General features: G+C 35.2%; 1 protein-coding gene across 8 annotated transcripts in view; it reads left to right on the top strand.

Moving 5' to 3' along the window:
• FSTL5 (follistatin like 5) overlaps positions 1-21,696 on the top strand; it is a 765,145-nt gene that overhangs the window by 696,616 nt on the left and 46,833 nt on the right. For all 8 annotated transcript variants that reach the window (XM_082461701.1, XM_082461708.1, XM_082461706.1 and 5 more), the window contains 2 exons: positions 3,911-4,018; positions 8,143-8,267. In XM_082461701.1, the coding sequence (XP_082317827.1) occupies positions 3,911-4,018; positions 8,143-8,267 (233 nt within the window). The remainder of the gene's footprint in view (positions 1-3,910; positions 4,019-8,142; positions 8,268-21,696) is intronic.

Genomic DNA, 21,696 nt, shown 5'->3' with positions numbered 1-21,696 from the left:
TCGAGAAAGTGGACGAGTAGAAAATTGAAAGGTGGAAACCAGGAGATGAGGTTGGAGGTGATAGAGGCCGCCTGTGTGGTCTGAGCAGGGCAGGAGCTGCGAAGGGTTCAGCGTTTGGAAGGCAGGTCCAGCCGGGGCGTGAGGATGGGAAGTAGAGGAGAAAGAGGGTCATCAAGGATAATAGACACTATGCAGTCTTTTTCAAAAATAAGGTCTGTTTTATAACACAGGCTTACAGGCTTACTTGTGGCAAGAATTTCTTGTGTGTGTCAAATATAGTGCCTTTCTCTTTTTCAGAAGCTAATGGTCTAAATTGAACGTTTAGAGTAATTTCCAAAGTAGACCAGCAGATATTTTATAAAAGTCAACACCTGTAATTTATCCCTTTCAAACGTTGGCCATTTAAGTAGGAAAATTTCTGTTTTTTGACTGAAAACTGGGTTATGGAAAGATGATCCTGAATACGGTTGTTTGCACATATTTTTGTCATTGTTGTGTGATTTCCTTGCTGAAAACCATGTCAACATTTCCTCCGTAAAACGTGTTGTATCTGCACACTTGAAAACTTGTAAATATATTTTTTCTTTCAAATTCTGAGTTTGTTTTGAAAATTGATATTTTCTTCCTTCAAAAACGTATATCTTCACTGTTTTGAAGGAATTTAATTGTGAACTGCCTTCTGACACCTCTTGAAATATATTCTCATAAGTTAACTTTAAAAAATACACTCCTATGTGTCAAATTGCTAGCCAGTGGGAACCTGCTGTGTAGCACAGGGAGCTCAGCTCGGTGCTCTGTAATGACCTAGCAGCGTGGGATGGGAGGGGTGGAAGGGAGACGCAAGAGGGAGGGGATATAGGTATACATATCGCTGATTCACTCTTTTGTACAGCATAAACTAACACAACATTGTAAAGCAACTATACCCCAATTTAAAAAAAAATAAGATAAATAAAAAATTGTCTCTGTCCTGCCATTTATAAAAGAAAATGTTTATACTTTAAGGCTCAATTAAAGCATCACTTCCTCTTCTCCCCCATCCTGCTCTGTACTTCTTCCTCTGAGCTTCCAAGGCATTTGGCCCTTATTTTTATTTTGTGATACGCATCAGCTTATTTTAAATTCTTCTTTCACCCTCCACCTATAAACTCTTCCAGGACAGAGACTGTGGTTATTAAAGTAAATAACCTCTTCTAGTTTCTTCATTTGCTAAATAAGGACATTACATCTCCAAAACACTATAATGCTGTCATGAAAATCCTCTAGTTCAGTTAGTTTTTCTAATAGTAGGAGCAGTGGTATTTCCATCATGTTTAACATTCATCAGGCATACCTGAGCACTTTATATTTACTATCTCACCCAATATTTACAACGACCCTTTGAAGTAGGTGTTATTACTGTCTCCATTTTATTATAGAGGAAACTGAGCCACAAAAAGTGTTAGTAAATTCCCAAGTTATTATTATTAGTATTATTATTTAATTTAAGTGAAGACACTAAGTTTTGAAGTCAGCTTCAGAATACATGCTCATAAGCATGGTGTATACTGCCTCTCAGTGATTTTCCCCTGGGATTGTACTGCTTATACAAATGATACTGCATATATTTGAGTCCCATGGGTTTCTCTTCACCCTCCAAACGAAAAAAACCCAAAAGAATATTTCTTATCTATGAAGCATAAATAAGAGGGCAACATATCCACACATTGTCAGGAATGAAACTGTCAACTAGGAGGAATGGTCTTTCATAGGTAGGGAGGTTCCCACTTTGGGAAAGAGCACAGACCCAAATCCCAGGCTTGCTGTTCACTGGCTGGATGACTACTGGTAAGATAAGTGTCTCAGTTTCCTTATCACATTTTATGGGGCATTAACAGAACCTATGGATTGTGGTATGTCCTTACAAGATAATATTTAGGAAGGGCCAAGTGAAAAGAAAATAAATTTATAAGAGCTGGCAAACTGAAAATTTGTATTCAAATTGTTCCCTACTTTATAAAGTTATCTAAGGATCTTTGCTATTTTTATAACCATATCCTAACAATTGATTAACAATGAGGTCTTTTTGTTATTGCCTATTGAATTATTTTATCTTTAACATTTTAAATGCCTAAATATTATTCCATGTTAAGTTGCATGCAAAATAGGCTATTATAATCATACATAGATCAGGTTTAACATATAAAGGGAAAAATATGAAACATCAAAGGAGTCTTACTGCTCTGCTATTAGTGTAATGATTAATGATGGCTCTTTTGCTATATACCCGTTGAAATTATTGATCAGTGCATGAAGAATCGAAATGAAACATCTGGCATTCCCTTGAGTACGATTCACCAAATAGCAGACTAGCTATTCCTCAAGCAATAGAACCATATAGTTACCCCAAATAACATCAGGTCTCGGGAGAGTTATTCTAGGTTTGTGCAGCAATTCAAGACTATCACGGAGAATTCAGCCTCTTTTCATATTTCTCCTGCTAAATCCTCAAAGTGGTGGTTTTTCCTTCTTAAGCTTATTGTTTCATGACCTCAAAATGGCTTTAGAAATGGAGGCTTAATATCCTCATCTGACAGCATTCAAAGCAGGAAGAAGGAGAAAGTGTGATGCTTGGACATCTCCCCCTGCTATTGTCTCTTTCGATGGAAATGCTTCACTCTCAGAAATCATTCATCATCTTAATCTTTACGATGTGTAAACTAGGATATGCCATGTGACTACCCCTCACCTCTAGAGAGTCTGGGAAATTTCACACTTGTCAAAGGGGAATAAGATTAGTCATTGGCTTAAATCTCTGCTGGTCCTCAGGTGGGCTACCTTCCCTGAGAACATCACTGCCCACCTGAACCCAAAATGTTATTGTGGCTCTGTTAGCCAGAAAGAAAGGGGTGAGGACACTAATACAGAAATGCTTAAATAGGTCTTTTCAGAAATCCAGTAATTAATTCTAATCCAAGAATATTGAGAATTTTAAATAGATAAAATACAGGGCAAGGTTTCAGAAAAGAAATACTTTAGTAAGACTAAATTGCCAAAGTGTTAGTTAAAATGTGAATCTCTATATAGTCAACCACAACTATAGTTTACATTTAATCCACTGAGAAGAGAATTACATTATAAACTAGGACTTGGGAAATTCTCTAAGGATATTCAATAGAGCTTGGAAAGAAATGTTTTCAATATTGGATAAAGGTTGTTTTATTGAAAACAATTTGTTCTATGTTATTAAATTAGAAAATGTCTAACTATTAATATTACAGGTAATTACTTCAAAAACGTATTAGCTTATGATATAAATAGCTTGGAATTAAGGTGAGTGAAATAACTTCCTGGCAGCAATGTGTGTTTTGGAAGTTTTGTTTTCAGTAAATGCTAGATATTATAAATATTAGCAGAACAATACATTTACCATATCAAGTACGATACAAAAAATTGCTTCTTTTTCTGTGGCTTTAGACTTCTCATTAAGGAAACTAAATTAGGTAATCTGTTATTAGAGTTACAACCATATATCAGATTGTTGGCATTTTAGCATTATAAATGGTCAAATCCCATAACCAGCAGTGGGATAGAAAAATCTAATAGTATAAATATAGTTCTTACCTATACTCAACAGTTGATTAAAATGCACATATTAATCATTCATATCTTGAGTTTCTAAATAGCTTCTCCATTAAACACCATTTGCATAGGTAATGAATGAATGTAAGACTATATAAAATTGTGCAAAACTATATTTGAGTAAAGTATCATATTTCCAAATTAATCAAATAAAGGTTTAGAAAATTAGATAATTGGCAACATACATTTTAAATCTGACATCTAAACTCTTAGATTTTTCTATAATTTTTGGCCTAGTTTTAAACTAATATTTCGGTCTGAAAACTTTTTCGACTTCTATCTATTACAGGCAGTAAGCACAGACCCCATCCCGGTTAAATTGCACTACGACAAATCACATGATCAGGTCTGGGTGCTAAGCTGGGGTACCATGGAAAAGACTTCTCCAACACTACAGGTAAGTACATTTCAGTGTATTTGAGAAAATAATGATCTTTAAACCTTTCAATGTCTAATCGGACACATAACCATTTAACAATGATATTCTTCCACCTAGATCTTCACAGTAAGGGAAAAAAATGTTGATTCTCAAGTACATTTTTGCTTGGAAAATATTTTAGTTCAGACATTCCAAACATTAGATTTATATGCAAAAGGAATAACCTACGATGACAAAGCTGAAGCCATTAAGGAAAAAAAATATTATGATTTACGTTTCCTACCTCCCTCGAATTTTCATGAGCATTTTCTTGTTTTCATCTCTTTTAAATGGTGCCTGGAGGGTGGGTCCTGTGAGACAGAGACCAGGAGAGTTAGACAGAGTCTCACAGCAGGTCCCCAGTGTTCTCCAAACACACAGTACTTTACTATCTGAGTGCAGGTTCATTTCTCATTGGGAATATGTACTGTCATTTTTGTGAAATTTGCTTATGTTTTGAAATTGTTTACATGAGAAATTGACAGATAGAGGTATATATACATATATACACATTTTGACAGCGACTATCTGTAGAGTTGATGAGAAACTTCCCACACATTGTCCAGCCATCTAAAAACAGGTTCTTTTTCTCTGAATGTTTAATAAAAATTATGCTAATAAGATTTAGTGAATTTTTAAAATACTTGGTGGGTGGAAGTGAAAGGTTAGTTTCACATCTGAAAATATAAAATAAAATGTAAGAACTGAGAATTACTCTTAGAATACGACATACAACAAGACTTATTTACATGAAGAGTGTGTATGTGTATTTATGTATGTATATGACAGATAGATGATAAATAGGTGATAGATAGATAGATAGATAGATCATAGATGATAGACTGACAGGAAACACAGGGTCTCTGGATCAGAGAACAGACCATTTCTTACCCATGTAACCTGTTAGTATTTATTCTCTGGCCCCAACCCCTATGGGGTGATGTGGTAAGAGACTAGTGTCACCCTTCGTGACCAGCACAGTCCTACTGCAGGAGGAGCCTGGAATCATGTGTCTCTAAGTTATTTTAGGCTGCTGGCACCTCAACCCACCATCTCATGTGAGAGAGAAGGAATTATTAGTCTGGAAAGCATGCAAATCTTCTCCAGGGAGAGGAGGGGAAGGTCAGTACTCTGGCACCTCAGTAATTGGCTCAGAGGAATTAAGTCTCTAAATCTCTCAGGAGAAATACTCTATCTCTAGCTTCCAAAGGCATTTTTGCTGCACCATCATCCTTTAACCAAGGTGGCGTGCTTTTCTGCTCAGAAAGACCTGACTCTGCGGAAATGTCAAGATATTTATGGATAATTGTCTCCCAACAGGATTACCAGAAAATATCTTCCAAAGAAATGGGATTTGAGATTTGTTTGAAAGGGGAACAGATTTTCCTCTGGAGAAATTGAACTGAAACCAAAAACGTGGTCAAGCTCTCATTTTTGCTAGAGTGTCCCTGTGCCATGATGGTGAAAGATTAGACTGGAAAGAGAGATTGACGCCAGGTCTTGAGGGCTAGGAAGTAACTTTTTAGCCCTAATGTGTTATATCCTATAATGGGACCCTCTTACCCTTGAAGGTGCAAAACATTTTATCAAGGATCTGAAAGCCCTCCTTTGTGTTTTCCTGTTGAGTATAATTAAATCTGTACATCTTTGTCGATTATGAAAGCAATATGTATTATTTTCTGTCACATTTATAATTAATTAATTAATTAATACCCATAAACTGGCATAATTTTATGTATTTAAGACAGTGATTTTCCATCTAGTGTTCTCAGATGAAGTCTGAATATTTATCATAGTATATTTCTCTTTTTAAAGGGCACTTATATCTTATGAAAGCTTAAGAAATTCTGCAAAAATCTAAAACTGATTAGTCTGTCATCTGCACAGTTTTGCAACCTGTATGTAGTGTCTTGTAAACGCACAACAATTAGAGAAGAAAATATCCCCAGGAAACAACTTGGAATAAAGTCCTTGCATTCTTCCATTGGCCAGGAAGTAGGACCCAGCCAGATGGGGTGACAGTGGGAGGTGGTAGCTCTGGGCTGGCAGCAGGCATCACATAAAGACAGGCCAGCAGCAGTATGCTGTTAGAAATGAGTTCAGAACTGTTGCAAGATTGGGCTGGCTTATTGATTGAGGTGCGTCACAGATCAGTCTGCGTCCTTCAGTGAGCTCAGTCCCGAACCTGGCAATTCACCACTCCCTGCTCAATTCCAGCAGTGAGAAGGACCTCGACCCATCAAAGTCCAGACTGAGGGGAACTGGGGAAATGGCTTTGTATTTTTTACAACCTAGGATGGTGCCAAGTGCAGAAGAGAGGTCCAGTTAATCTGCCGTCAGTGGCGTGAAATATTTTTGCATCAGTAAGTTTGGGGTGCAATACACACATTATAGTGTTGTTTAAGTGTTACCTGGCCCATAGCAAGCTCTCAGTATTATTATTGCTGCTGTCAGTCTAAGTATTATTATTAATTTCAAATACACATACATGCAACTTGAGAATTATGTACCTCTATACAATCTAAAGGGAAGAAAATTTGGACAGTTCCATTGCTATTACCCCTGCTGAGTTTCATTAAAGTCTTGTAGGCATAATTATGAATGGCTAAAATCCAGTGAGGACTTTCTCACTGTTACTCATTAATAAAATAGGTAAAGTGTCTTTAAAGCGTTATCACATACTTTGTTTGTCTCTTCCTCTGGGCACATGGTGGGGGGGACTTCTTTTGGTTGAGTTAGGCCATATGATTAGTTTTGGCAAAAGAGGTCTTTCATGAATGGAAACATTCAAGGTAGTTGGCTGCTCTTTCCACATGGAAAATGGAATTAAAAACACTAAAAACAATAGATATCCTGCCAAAGCCCTCTGGGAAAGTAAGAGGTATGAAACAAAAATCTTTATTATTAAAAAATAAAGAAGTAAGTAGTAAAGAAGTAAAGACTTGTTTCTGCTTTCTTTTGGTTTGTGACTGTAACATGACTGAGCCTTTCTTGACTATTACAATAATTACTGTATTTTCTTGAACTTGGCAATTCCCAATGTAGCTCAACAAAATTACGCTCATTGCAATGAACAAAAATTAACTTTTTAAAGTAAAAAAAAAATCTAAAACTAAAACTGCTATCTCCTTCTGTCCTAAAAACCAAAGGAAGACACCCAGTTTTGAGGGAAGAAAGTCTGTTTAACTTAGGCAGTCAGAAGTTTAGGAAGTTTGATTTGGTGCCCATATGTAGAAAGGATTTAAAAGGGGTAAAATAAAGGCAGGAAAATACTTTAAAAAGCTAACACAGAACAATGGTTGTGCAGCAGGGACAATAGGACAGCTGTGAAGGTATGAGAAATCAGAAGAAAGAACTGATAGAATTTCATGCAAAATGGGATAAAAGAGCTTAAATGTAGTGATCTTTTCTTTAATGAACTATGAAAGTTTTAAAAACCAATTAATGATGAATAGTTGGAAGAGATCTCTTTGATTAAAACTTACTCAAATTTATTACTTTCAATTTATAAAAGGAAACTTTTTTAAATATGATGTAATCTATTCTAAGATTTCTAAGAGCAAATATTTCAAAGGATGTATTTTAGAGTTTTCGGTCCTATGTTTACAACTCTGTTGTATAAGAGGGGGAGTTTTTTTTTTTAATATATCATTTATTCCTCAATCAAGTTGTGAAGGATGGATGGAAGGAAGGAAGGAAAGAAGGAAGGAAGGGGGAGAGAGAGGAAGGGAGAGATAGAGAAAAAGAGGGAGGGAAGAAGGAAGAAAGAAAAGAAAGCCAGCATCTCATTTACGTCATATGTACGCTTGCTTTCATATTTCTTATTATAGCAATAACATTTTTATAATGCAGAAGTTACCTATATGTATGTTTATTTTATCTTTTAGGCAGAAATTGTTCAAGAAAAAGGTGTTTCCCATTTTTTTCTTTTAGAAACTTTTACACTGAAAATAAGCAAACGCAGAATTGCAATTTGCTTAACACTGTACTAATTTTGAGGTTGAAAACAAAGAGTCTGTGCAAACAACCGCCAGAGATTTATTTCATCTCTGATCCCGTTAAGGGCCTGCATGGCCAAGATCTAAACGTGGTGCTGTGTTTAGGTGATAACCCTGGCCAGCGGGGACGCGCCACACCACACCATCCACACCCAGCCTGTGGGAAAGCAGTTCGACCGAGCCGATGACTTCTTCATCCCCACCGCCACCCTCCTCATCACCCACGTGAGGTGAGTGCTCAGACGAGCATTGACTTGTAGATTTCTCCCTACTCTTGGTAGAAAGCCACGGGAAATCACCAAAAGAAAAATTCAGTTATACCACAAATATACACATAATTGTACTGTAGCTCTGTCTCGTCTGCTTGATGAACTTTCATTGATCAACATTAGTGATGAATTTTCTGTCTTCTCTTCCCTTTTATGTGTAATTGAGAAGTGAATCTATAAAGGTATGCTTGCATTTTTAAATCAATCTTACAGTTAATATTTTGGCACATTGCTCTTAAGGTCTTCAGATTAGGCTTTTGCAAAATGCTGATGTTTGAACTTGGCCTGAGTTCCTTTCAGAGAAGAGGGCCACTTGCATCAAGATCTATTCAACATATTATAAGAACATTCTTGTATTGTTTTGCCCATATAGAAATGAATATAACATTGTATCAGGGAGTATGGTAAGTTGAAATGAAATGTGTGAGATCTGCACTTTGAGAAAATGTGTGGGCGTGTTATATCTCTCTGTGTTCACAAGAGGTAAAAAAGTAATAACTCCTAATGACATCACTCTAAAGGTTCACAGAAGTGGTTTAAATACTTAACAGGGGGAGACTGGATATTCACAATTTCTAATACTATGTCTCTTGATAATTTATTGAAGTATTTAAAGTATTGCTTAGCAATGTTAGTGAATCTGAACCAAAGTAATATTTTATTCTCTATTTCAAGGGAATTTGGATGGGAGGAAACTGCTTCACATATGTTATATGAGCCATTATTTGGTTCTTGTATATATTTGTTTCCCTTGAATTAACGTGAAAATTATCTTGTCTAAAAGTTGGAGTTGTAAGAATTCCGAAACAGTGAAAAATTCAACTTGCAAAAATAAAAAGGGAGATTCATAAATTAGAATTGGGGCTCACAGTCAAGATATGATATAGAAACTATTCTTTGGACAGCCAAGTATATGTTTTCAAAGAGTTTAATGTATTTGTCAATCAACTGATTATTATTTTCAGAACACCTATTATGTGCTCAGCAATAAAGTGATTAAAAATTATAATATACTTTTATACATGTCACAATAATTACATGTTTTATGGAAAATAAGTAGAACTTATTGAAAATGCAGCATATTTGAGAAGTATTTGCATTTGCATTAAAGTAATAATCTTTAGGTCCAAGTGCAAGCACTATAATAGTTAAGAGACTGAAGAAATCAGCAGAGAAACTGAAAATGGCCCCTCTTGAGGTGATATCTAAAAAATATATAATGTTCTTATACTTATCTATTGAGGATAAAATTTTATTTAATTGGCATTGAGTGTTATGTTTAATAAATATCTTTTTGTTATTTTCAAGTTACTGATAAATTATTACTGATAAATAATTTAATATGTAACATTTGCTTTTATTTATCTCATTCTCCTATTCCCTGTTACTGTACTTAATATACTATTATCAACTTTGCTTTTTTTTTTTTTAAATGCACTATTAACACAATTATTTGGGTCAAAATTCCTATACCTATGACACATATGGTTAATAGTATACAATTTGGGGTATTTCTTTTCCCCTATAACAAGTAAATTGGATCATTAGGGTAAAATCGCTACTAGAGGCAGGAGTTTAACTTTGTCTGGATGCAGTGAATACCATGTGTGATTCTGGGCCTGTATGTATTGTATAATATGCTGTCAGAACATAACATCTCTTGAGGGTCAAAATGATTACTACATAGCTGAAGTTGGAGCTAATAATAATTAGAGGAACATGCAAATAATGTGAACACGTATAATAATGTGAACACAAATAATGTGAACACATAATAAAACAAAATTTTATTTCAGTTATTTCTATATATTGTGAGAAACACTGAAAAGTATGCTTGAGGATATTTTTAAATGTCTTTATTTCTTTTAGGGATATATAGTCAAATGCATAGGTGTTTTGCCAATACTTGTCAGAATTCTATATTAAATTATAGCAATTCTACCAGCATATAGAGTCCCATTTTAATGAATGTGAATGATCATCATAATTCCTATTACATTTCACAGTAATTATCCCTACTGCTAAAGTGAAAAGTAAGAGTAAAAATTAGCACACATTTCCGAAACTAAACTGTTAAATATGAAAAGTATTTTTAACATAATGGGGATCTTTTCCACATCAGGAAAACCTGAAGGATAGATATAGTTTTTTCTCTTACCAATTCATGGAACATTTTTTCCTACCTAAATGTGGCTTGTGTCCTGAGATTGCTCTTTTTAAGAATTGTCTTTAACAGAATTTGAGACTATTTTCTGACTATTGTGTTGAGTGTATATTCCAGGCCAGGCAGAAGGTCTGACACATAATATGCATTTAATTAATATTAGTTTTCTTCCTCTGACCCCTCATCACACTAATCTGCATTTCTCTCAGATTGCTACTCTCTCATTTCAAATAATTTATATCTCCTGTGTCTGAAAAACTTCTGGACGTGCGTCAGGATTTTATATCCTTAGTGCCTCAAAACTGGTAGGCACTTAATTCATGTTTCTCACAAGAATGGAAATAAAGAAGGAAGTGTTACACTCTTTCCTAAACCAGACTACGTAGTATTGAGGGAAGAAGGTATTTCTTATGTACCTGATTTCTCAGCACCTAACACAAGATCTGACAGGCCACCAGCACGGCATCAAGCACACAGGAATGGTGTGCGTGGAAGCAGTAAATAGGAAGAAGGACTTACATCTCCTGTCAGACAGATCTCAGCCTGAATGCCCCAGCAGCACCATTTGCCATTGGCAAATGTGACTTAAACCAGCTTACTTCATTTCTTTCTAGGGACTGGAGTAACATAATGTTTGAAAATTAAGCTGCCCATAATAGTAGTGTCGAAACTACTCATAATGTACACTAGAGAAAGGGCTACCCTGCAATTAGCTACAGTTTTGCTAAACGTTTTTTTTTTTTTTTTTCTCTCTCTGCTTGGTTTCTTTTTTTTTTTTTTCTGTTATCTATAATTTTCAGGTTTGTTTAGTCTGTAATGTAAATCAAAACTGAAGAATTTAAGAGAAACAAAATTACTTCACATATATACTAAAAGATAAACTTGTAGCTTAAAAAAACTAATCAATCATTATTTGGAAAGATGTTCACTTTTTAAGACAGTTTGAAGTTCTCAGCACTGTAGAAATTCTTCAGAGCCTAATGTAGATACCTTTCTGAGTGTCCTGAGGAATTTGAATTTCAGGAGATTAATTTTCACTTAAAAAACGCCTGAGAATGATGGCCTGGTACCACCCATTCATTCAGCTCCCCAGCTGAATTCCATCCCGTTCCGAGTGGCACAGTCCAGGCCACATACCATTATTTCTATTTTATACTATAGCATAAGAGCTTATTAGTGAAAATAACTTCTTTGGGTTTTATTGATATTTACACCTTCCTTCTCTTTAGACAACAGAAGATTACCTGAGCCCTAGGCTGAGCTCAACCAGACACACTAATGCAACATATGTTTGATCTAAATCAAAAGGGTCTCTAAAGTGTTGAGCTCTGGCTAATGAACCAAGCTGGCATCCTTGTCTCTTTCTTGAATATGAGCGCTTGCCCAGGAGATGGTGCAGAAAAACTCAAGGCCAGCATGCAACCAGTCTTTAAGCCTGGTGTCTATTAGCTCCAACTGTGAATACAGTTTAGTTTAACTAAACTAAACTTCCTGGAAGATGAGGGAGGGTATATTACACTCCTGTCTCCCCCATAGTTCCTGAGCTTCTGAAAGGGACTGATTAATACTTATTGACTCAGAGTTTGTTTTTAAAAAGTTATTAAAACTCCATATTAGATATTTTTAATACATCTGAGTGTGAGTTGGCTAATCCACCCCCTAAATATTTAGAGAAAATATAAATTACTTGAAATTTAGTTAATAACACCAAAGATTTTCTGATGCTTATTGAAATACATTGATTTAAATCACTGTACAATTATATGCCTTTTTGCTTTTAAGTAAGAATAAAACATTTTATATCTTACTTTTTTTTTTAACTAAAATAGGTCATTGAATATGTAATAAATGATGTATTTTTCACATTAATAACTCATTGTGCATTCAGTTAACTAGCAATGAATACTAAACAGACATTTTTCAGACTGGCAGTTAATAGAAAATTTTCTTGAAAAAACCCTAAATTTCAACAAGTCATTAATGAACCATGAATCATAGTTCTAAAGTTGAAGAGATTATGCATTACAAAAGGAGTGTTTTGTAATGACCTGAGAAATATAAATTTCTTATATGAAGAATTTTAATTTATAATTTTATCTTCTTCTATGTACAAAAATATCCAGATAGGTAAAATTAAAAGACTATTAAAAATAAAAATGCATGTGTAATTCTCAGAAGAGTCAATTATATCTATTTAATGTCATAGAAATTGAAATAATTTATTATCTTTATAATCAAAAGTGCTCTACAAATGTAAAGCAAAATGTTTCATTATTTTACTCATAATTTGAATCCAAAGAATTAAGTTATTATATCATTACATGTACATAGATCTATTTGAATAATATTATAGTTCTACTACTCTTAAAATTTTTATGATCTGGCCAATGCATGGGAATTTAATGATTTTTGTTATCAATTTTTTAATTAGCCAGAAATTTAAAAATAATTTAAAAATAAGTTTATTGTTTTCAGAAAAATGGTTGTGTTACAATGGTTGGATTAAAGATCAAGTCTCAAAAAGAAAAGACATTTACATAATTGATTGTGTTTTATTTTGGGCACCATTTTGAAGAGAAAAATGTAAATGTCAGTTTCTTGTAATATATGTAAAGATTACAACTTTCTGTGCAGGTGCTACTAGAATTTGCCTATAAGAAGTGAAAAACAATAGGTTTGGCAGTAATTTATCATGTTACCATATATTTTTTTTTTAATTTCTGTATGAAGATTGGAGCGGTGAGGAAAATCAACAGAATAGGAAGAGAAACATGGGTAGCAGGTAGTCAAGCAATGAGTGAAGAAACAATTCCACTGGATCTCCCTAGAAAATCTTAGATAATTCTCCAAAACAAATGGTTTATTTTTGGTCGTAGGGGGGATGAAAGTGAGAACTAGAAGGGGCCAGTGTGGTTCAGAGCAGGGAAATCTGATAAAGCTTAGTGCAAGACACTAAGAAGCCCAGAAAGTAATGCTACAACAATTAGCAGAAGTCTTTCTTAGAGGTTTCGTGTTGTCATGAATAAAAATAGCTGGAAGGTAAGAAAAACTATTACCATCAAGATATTTTTACCTAAATACAAGGGCACAGCTAACATTTGGGCTATTTAGGGCTATAAATAGAAATTCTTTAAAATTTTCACTGACTAAAACAATACCTTTGATACAGTTGAAAACAGGTGTCAGTTGATATAAAAAGATGTATTTACAGTCTGACCCTCGTAGCATCTGTAAATCACGCCTCTCCCATCTCTTGCCCACTCTCAAATTGGAGTGCAACTAGAGTTTAATCTCATCCAGTTCAAGTAGGTCAGTGTAAATTGGCACAGAGGATGCTTATAGTAAATACAAGAAGGCAATCATTTCTGATTTACGTACCTATCCCAGGACTAGTTCTATGTATAGAAAGGGAAGATAGCAACTTAGGTAACATTATCGCTATCCGAGATGTTTTGAAGGGCTTGCCTACCCTTGAAATCACCCCCGATACCACATTTGATCTTATTGTCTAGAATTTCAAACTACTTCTCCTGTTCCTTTGGGTTACATTTCTCTAGAAATCTACCTTTAAAGTACTCCTTTTTCTTGAGAGGAATATGGAGCAGTTGGGAAAATGATATTTTTATTATTGTCATTCTTCTTTAGGGGTGATTGGTTGATTGCATAGTGTCTTAAAATTAATGGTTATAGTTGGGATGGTGTGTGTGTGTGTGTTTCAATCAATGATTACATGATAAACAATAAGATGAATAGAGTGTGTGTCTGTAAATCACAGTGACAGGGAGACCTTGAAAGCAACAGGCACTTCTATAAAAATCTGAAAATGTCAGTTTCCACACTCTGTCTTCTTCTGCAGTTGACTTGCTAACCAAAACAAACAAATAATGTTCCAAGAATTTCTTCCTGATATACTCCTCTCTTCCCTAGCACATACCCTGAGGTGAAGTTGGTTCCAGTGAATGTCTCAGATTGGATAGTTCATTAATCTTATGGAAAGTGGACCTCAGTGTTATTCTTCATTGTGGGTGGGCTGGAAAAGATGAAGGTGGTAACTGGAGTCACTTTTTTAGGACCCTCAAAAGTCGATGAGTGATTGCAATCAAATATGGCAATAAGTGGCTAGGGGCTTATCCAGGGTCAGATCTGCCATAATCCCTGCACAGCCAATGGCTATGTTGCCACTCAAGGGGTGAAGAAAGAGGAAATAACGCGTAGCGGGCACCATGGTAGTCTGGAGAGAGGTCTCTAGCACTTCTTTTTCTTTATGTTATAGCAAGAAAATGATTAAGAAGGGATTGGGTTTGATATATGTTTCCTTAAAGCTTCTCTAAGGGAAAAAATAAACATTCTGTGAAAGTGAAAGTTAGTAAAGTATATCATTCTCCCTCATATTTTATCAAATCTGTTAAAGCAAAATTACATATATGGCTGGCCATATATCAAGACAACTCTACACTTGTGACTTGATTCATGGACAGGCCAGGTGGATGGAGATACAGTTTTAGCACTAAAATTATCTGGTTACATTGAAGCCCAAACCCATCAGAAATTGAAAATATGAGTTGTTTCATGTCTTTTTAGGAAAAGTATATTATCAGCATGATGAGTAGCAATTAAAATTGTTTCCAAACACGGTTCCTAGATAAAGATCTGGCAGTCACAATTCAGTGAGGTTCAATTATGTTTTTGCTCCCTTCATGCTTATATGCTAATTCCTCCCACAGAGAAATAAACTAACAAACAAATAGGGTTTAAATATCCCAGGAGTTGGAACTTTATCTATCTAGCTATGCTCTTAAATAGTGAATATCTGAAACACTTATAAATCCTGAAACCATGACCTTCGCTTTTCCCATTTCTCTGAGTTTCTTCCTTCCCTCTCCACTCTACGAAAACACAAACCCTAGACTGTCAGGACCTCTCAGTTCCCTAAATTCTCAGAGCCTTGTGCACTATCTTAAAAAACAAGACAGTCATAGATTGTTTTTTAAAGAAATTATATACTTTTAAGAGTGTGTATGCACATGCATATGCAATTCATCGTTGGTAAACCCTCCAGCATTCTTACAAGGATGCAAAGCTTCTACATAACACGTGCTAACTTTCTTCATCTTATTTCTAAAGAAGTAAACACATTATACTTTTCAAGCTTTGACCTGTCATGCCATTCTTCTTTTTTCATTATGGTTACTGGATTTGCTTTTATCTTAAGCAGTACTTCCCACCTTCTTTAGCATATTGGTACAGCCCACACATGGAGTGTAAAATGCTTAACAGAAAATCACCGACTGCTTGTAGCCTAGTGTTGTGTGTGTGTGTTCAGTTTGTTATCTTTATTATTTCTTGAGTTAGAGAATCTTGTCTGATTCCCCACTTGGTCCCTGCCCAGTATTAACAGGCTGTATATGAGCCTAGTAAGGAAAGAGCCCAAAGTGGATGAATCAAGTATGCCAGCCCCTCTTCTGAAAGAATGTTCACTTAGTCAGATTACTATCCTATATTCGCTATGTAATATTTTTGTTGTGTGGGAAATAAGGGTGAATTTAAAAGCAAGCTGTGTTTGAAACATAAGGATTACATTAGTTTTAAAAAATAAAAAGTTTGTACAGGTATTATTAGTAGACGCCAAGCTCCAGGATTTAATAAAAGCCTCTAACTAGATTCATTCTATGGCATTTCTCACTGAAGAAATCAATGGAGCACTAATAACATGTAATTTAGAAACACTCTACATTGCAGATCTGCCTCCTGAGTTTTATTATGCAAAGTAAAATAGCTCTTGCTTCTGCCCTCAGAGGTCCTTAAGCTAACTCACCAAAGTGTTCAGTAAAACAAAGGGCAGCCTTCTCCTTAGGAGACAGCTGTGGTGTATACATAGCACATTTCCACATACTTTTTTCCCCTCTGTCATGTATGATTTGGGATTTTGCTGGAAATGGTAAATCAAACTTATTTTACCCTAAACAAGTAAACAATATGACCACTTAAATTACTTGGGTTTTTTTGTTAGTAGTAAAAACAGACTAAGATAACAAACAATTAAGTTGCATGAAGAAAAACATCGAAAGTTATGATACAATGCACTACTTCACAAGAGGGGGGCAGAGTTCATCCTGAGAACTTAAAGAATTTCTTGTGTGAATCTAATGTGCACATTGCCAGGACCTATTTCATATGTATATGTAATAGATTACACTGCGATATTTTGAACCAAGCAGATAAAGCAATATTAGTTCTCATAAAATGTGTATAGAAAACAATAATGCATATTGATCTTTCTAATTCTTTCTATTTTTAAGTGGATATATTATTTTTCTGTTGGAGGAAGAAGATATTTTTTACCGTAGCATTTAATTTTATGAATTCATGAATTTTTCTTGAAGAAATGTTTTATTAAAATGTTAAAATTTTAAATACAAGTATCATACCAAAAAAACCTCCCTTTTGAATGAAAGACTCCTACTGTGGCTCTACAAAGCAATGCTATTAAATAAATAATTTTATCTTTGTGAACACATGTGTAAATTAATGATAGAAGTCAGTAAAACATTTCAGAAAGTTTCTGTGAATGTGGCTAAAATGCTTATTTCATATATACATCATATTCTTTTCTTTTTTCTTGCCACATAATCAAGTTAATTTATTTTACTTTATTTTTTCTTTTTGGCTCCGCTGCGTGGCATGTGGGATCTTAGTTCCCCAACCAGGGATTGAACCTGAGCTCCCGGCAGTGGAAGCGTGGAGTCTTAACCACTGGACTGCCAGGGAAGTCCCTAGCAAAGTTATTTAAAATGTAAAATTAGTGGTAGTTGTGAGGGTTCTTTAGATGGATAACATTAGGGACACTGATATTCTCTGTCTTTACAGCGATTTGAGGTTGTAAAAACTATTGTGAATCCGCTTGAGTTAATATTTTGTACCATTTTTTTTTAATTTATTTTTTTATTTTTGGCTGTGTTGGGTCTTTGTTTCTGTGCGAGGGCTTTCTCTAGTTGTGGCAAGCGGAGGCCACTCTTCATCGCGGTGCGCGGGCCTCTCACTATCACGGCCTCTCTTGTTGCGGAGCACAGGCTCCAGACGCGCAGGCTCAGTAGTGGTGGCTCATGGGCCTAGTTGCTCCGCGGCATGTGGGATCTTCCCAGACCAGGGCTCGAACTCGTGTCCCCTGCATTGGCAGGCAGATTCTCAACCACTGCACCACCAGAGAAGCCGATAAATTTATTTATTTATTTATTTAATTTATTTATTTGGCTGCGTTGGGTCTTCGTTGCTATGCGTGGGCTTTCTCTAGTTGCGACGGGCAAGCGAGGGCTACTCTTCATTGCGGTGTATGGGCTTCTCATTGCAGTGGCTTCTCTTGTTGCGGAGCACGGGCTCTAGGCATGGAGGCTCAGTAGTTGTGGAGCACAGGCTTTGTTGCTCCACAGCATGTGGGATCTTCCCAGAGCAGGGCTCAAACCAATTTCCCCCACAATGGCAGACGGATTCTTAACCACTGCGCCACCAGGGAAGCCCTATGCACCATTTTAATTTAGTTGTAAATCTGTAGCTGTAGCCTCACTATGGCTACCCATGTAGGAAAAAGAAATTGATTAGTGTGGGTCAATCAAAGAGTAAGTAGACAAATGGATTCTTTTCTCTTCAAATTAAGGATGCTCACTTGTTATGTTAAAGTGTTCTATCTCTTGAAAAATAATCTTGCAGCAACATGTCAGGGTTTTTTTTGTTTTTGTTTTATTTATTTTTTTGTCTGTGTTGGGTCTTTGTTTCTGTGCGAGGGCTTTCTCTAGTTGCGGCTAGCGGGGGCCACTCTTCATCGCGGTGCGTGGGACTCTCACTGTCGTGGCCTCTCTTGTTGCGGAGCACAGGCTCCAGACGCGCAGGCTCAGTAGTTGTGGCTCACGGGCCTAGTTGCTCCGCGGCATGTGGGATCTTCCCGGACCAGGGCTCGAACCCGTGTCCCCTGCATTGGAAGGCAGATTCTCAACCACTGCACCACCAGAGAAGCCGATAAATTTATTTATTTATTTATTTAATTTATTTATTTGGCTGCGTTGGGTCTTCGCTGCTATGCGTGGGCTTTCTCTAGTTGCGGCGTGCAAGCGAGGGCTACTCTTCATTGCGGTGCATGGGCTTCTCATTGCAGTGGCTTCTCTTGTTGCGGAGCACGGGCTCTAGGCATGCAGGCTCAGTAGTTGTGGAGCACAGGCTTAGTTGCTCCACAGCATGTGGGATCTTCCCAGAGCAGGGCTCAAACCAATTTCCCCCACAATGGCAGACGGATTCTTAACCACTGCGCCACCAGGGAAGCCCCATGTCAGGTTTTAAAGTTCTTTAAGATATGGTTCAAGCAAAACTGAAGTACACGAAAAGGATGTCAGAGAGCCTTTACATTTAACTGTAGTGGAAAAACCTACCAAATTAGTAGATATACGGAGAAATCTCCTATTAAGTCTAATCTGTCATGTCATGAGTAGACATATTCACAATAATTCCATGAGTATATTAAGAATGCTAGGCAACAGACATCACAGTGCCAGGGTTTTATCCTTTGGTGTTTACATCAGTGTGATATAGGGTATACAGACTTCACAAAATGAATAGAAATAGCTTCAGGGGAAATAAAAATGATAGTTGCCTTAAATAACTCTTAAAACTACTTGTTGGGTTAGGTATGCTTAAAATCTCCTCTGTATTTGTTTAAGCTGAGGTTAGCTGAATTTTTTCCAATACTATGGAAACGTTACCTTTCTTTCCTTTTTTTTTTTTTTTTGAAGGGGGAGGGAATAATGAAATATATCGATTTTTTTCTATATTGACAACTGATTTTTAAGAAAAAAATACTGTAAAATTATAGTAATTCATTTTTTGCCATGATGTAGACACTAATTTTTATGCTTATGTGATTTTGCATACATAAATATACCTTTTAGTTTCTTTGAAACAAAAGGGAATCAGAGTTTGCATATGCTATGGAAGTAGCTGATGATTTATGTAACTAAGCCAAGAAAATCCTAAAATAACCTAGTTTTTTTTCGTTAATAATGTAAATCAAGATTATTCATCAATTTGAGTGAAAGGAAACATTGCTTTTGTTTTTCATTAAAGTATACATTATTTAAATTCTGCTTAAAAACTTTGTTGTATTTATATCAAATACACAGAGTAATTTGAACCCTGAATAATTTCTAATTAAAAAAAAGCTTGGCCAAACTCATTTAATTGATACATGACAATGGCTTGAACATAAATTATTAGTTTATGTAGAAAGATGATGTTAAGAAATATTTTAATAGATCATAGATACATGTATCTTAATATTGACTGGATATGCCTTCCTGATTTCTTGCATAAGCCTTAACTTGCTTGACATTTTTTGACATAAAAAAAACTTCTACTTCCATCCAAATTTTTATTCACACTGGGAAATAATGAAATCTAATTCAAAGAGATTTTGTTGGACACAAATGACTTTTTAATAAATAGAAATAGAGTGGAAGATAAACCATTTGCCAACAGTCATTTGAGATGTATATTATTTTTATAATTTAATATTTTATGTTCTGTGAATTAAGAAATATACTGTATGGGTATCATCATTATCAGTGACCTCATGAAACTAGAGTTACATTAACCTATTTAATACATTTTTTTATGTCCTGAATCCAATCTGTGCCCTGCCAACAAACACACCATTTTAAAGCAATTATACTCCAATAAATATGTTAAAAAAAAAGATATATTGAAAACCCTTTTGGTACTTCTACCACTTATTTAATATCAAAGTGATCCATTTTACCATCTTTTAAAATTTCAAAGCACTTGAAAACACTTTTCAAACCACCATAATATTTGGATTTACAGGAGCGAGATAAATTGTATTTATTCTTCTGATTCATAAAGGCATTATTAAAATTTCAAATTCACCAGGGAATTCATTTATACAAGTGAAATATAAACAGTAACCTTAAGTTTTTCTTGTAAGACTATAATATAAATAACTTAAAATTATTCACTCTTTTTAATTTGATAAACTCCAGAAGATTTCCTAAGACATGCACAGAAATAAATCAAGAGTTCAAATTTTAGCAAGAAATTAAGGAATGAGAATGTTAAGGAAAAGTGGACCAGGTATGAGAAAATTTCTGGAAATGAAGGAAATTCACTACCATTTATTCATACTGTCTAACAGTTTCATCAGTAATGTCTAACTTTCCTATTGTCCTACATACAATAGTCATTTAAAGTGTTCCCCTATAATTTTTTTTTTTTTTATTATTTTAATGTAGAAGCTACAGTCTGATTTTCTGAAGTCAATTCTGAGTTGCTATATCATATACATCTCTTCAGGTTGTATCGCTTAGTTGTAGTTTTTGTTCTTATTACTATGGTTATTTTACAATATGCTAATAGTAATTAAGAAACACTGGGCATTTACTCTTTACCAGACAGTGAGCTAAGAATTTTTATGCATTGCCTCATTTAAAACTGGCAGCTACATAAATTTTTATCCCTATTCTACATATGGTGACTCACTTAACTAATAAATGTTGAAACCAGCTATAAACTCAGTTCTGTCTAAGTTCAGTGTCTTAGTGCTCAATACATTATAGTATTCAAGTGCTTTTTTCACTTTCGGGGTAAAACCTAACAACTAGTGTGCTCTACAAATTATCCTAATGTCACCTTTAAAACATTCCCGTCTCTTGCTTCTATGTGCCTCTGCTACAGCAAAACTTGACTCCTCACTGCAGACCTACACATTTCTTGCCAATCTGCATTTATTTGCAGAATGTCTGGTTTCTTCCTTGTTCACCTAACAAACCCTTCAAGTCTTCTCTCAAAGCCACCTTTTATAAAATGTGTTATAATCTCCTAATTGGAGTCCCCTTGACGTTTTGAATTTTTATCATTTTTCACTTGTCCTTGAGATTCACACAGACTTAGGCTGGAAACTAGTTCTTTAGCCCCTTGGGACCACAGTGTTTAATATCATTCAGATTAGTTTGATTCTCCACTAACACAACATTGTAAATCAACTACAGTCCAATATAGAATTAAAATTTAATAAAAAAAAAATTTTAAAGGCCAACAAATGATAAATAAGAGGACCAGCTAAATATGTTATGTTTCTACTACTTCCATTACCAGAATCCTTTAGAGCCACTGCAAGATTACTTTTATGTCTGTCCTTAGTTTTGTAAGATACCAAATTAGACATAGATA

This window comes from Balaenoptera physalus, assembly GCF_965194825.1.
Source record: "Balaenoptera physalus genome assembly, chromosome: 5".
Classification (NCBI taxonomy): domain Eukaryota; kingdom Metazoa; phylum Chordata; class Mammalia; order Artiodactyla; family Balaenopteridae; genus Balaenoptera; species Balaenoptera physalus.
This window is presented reverse-complemented; position numbering and strand designations above follow the sequence as displayed.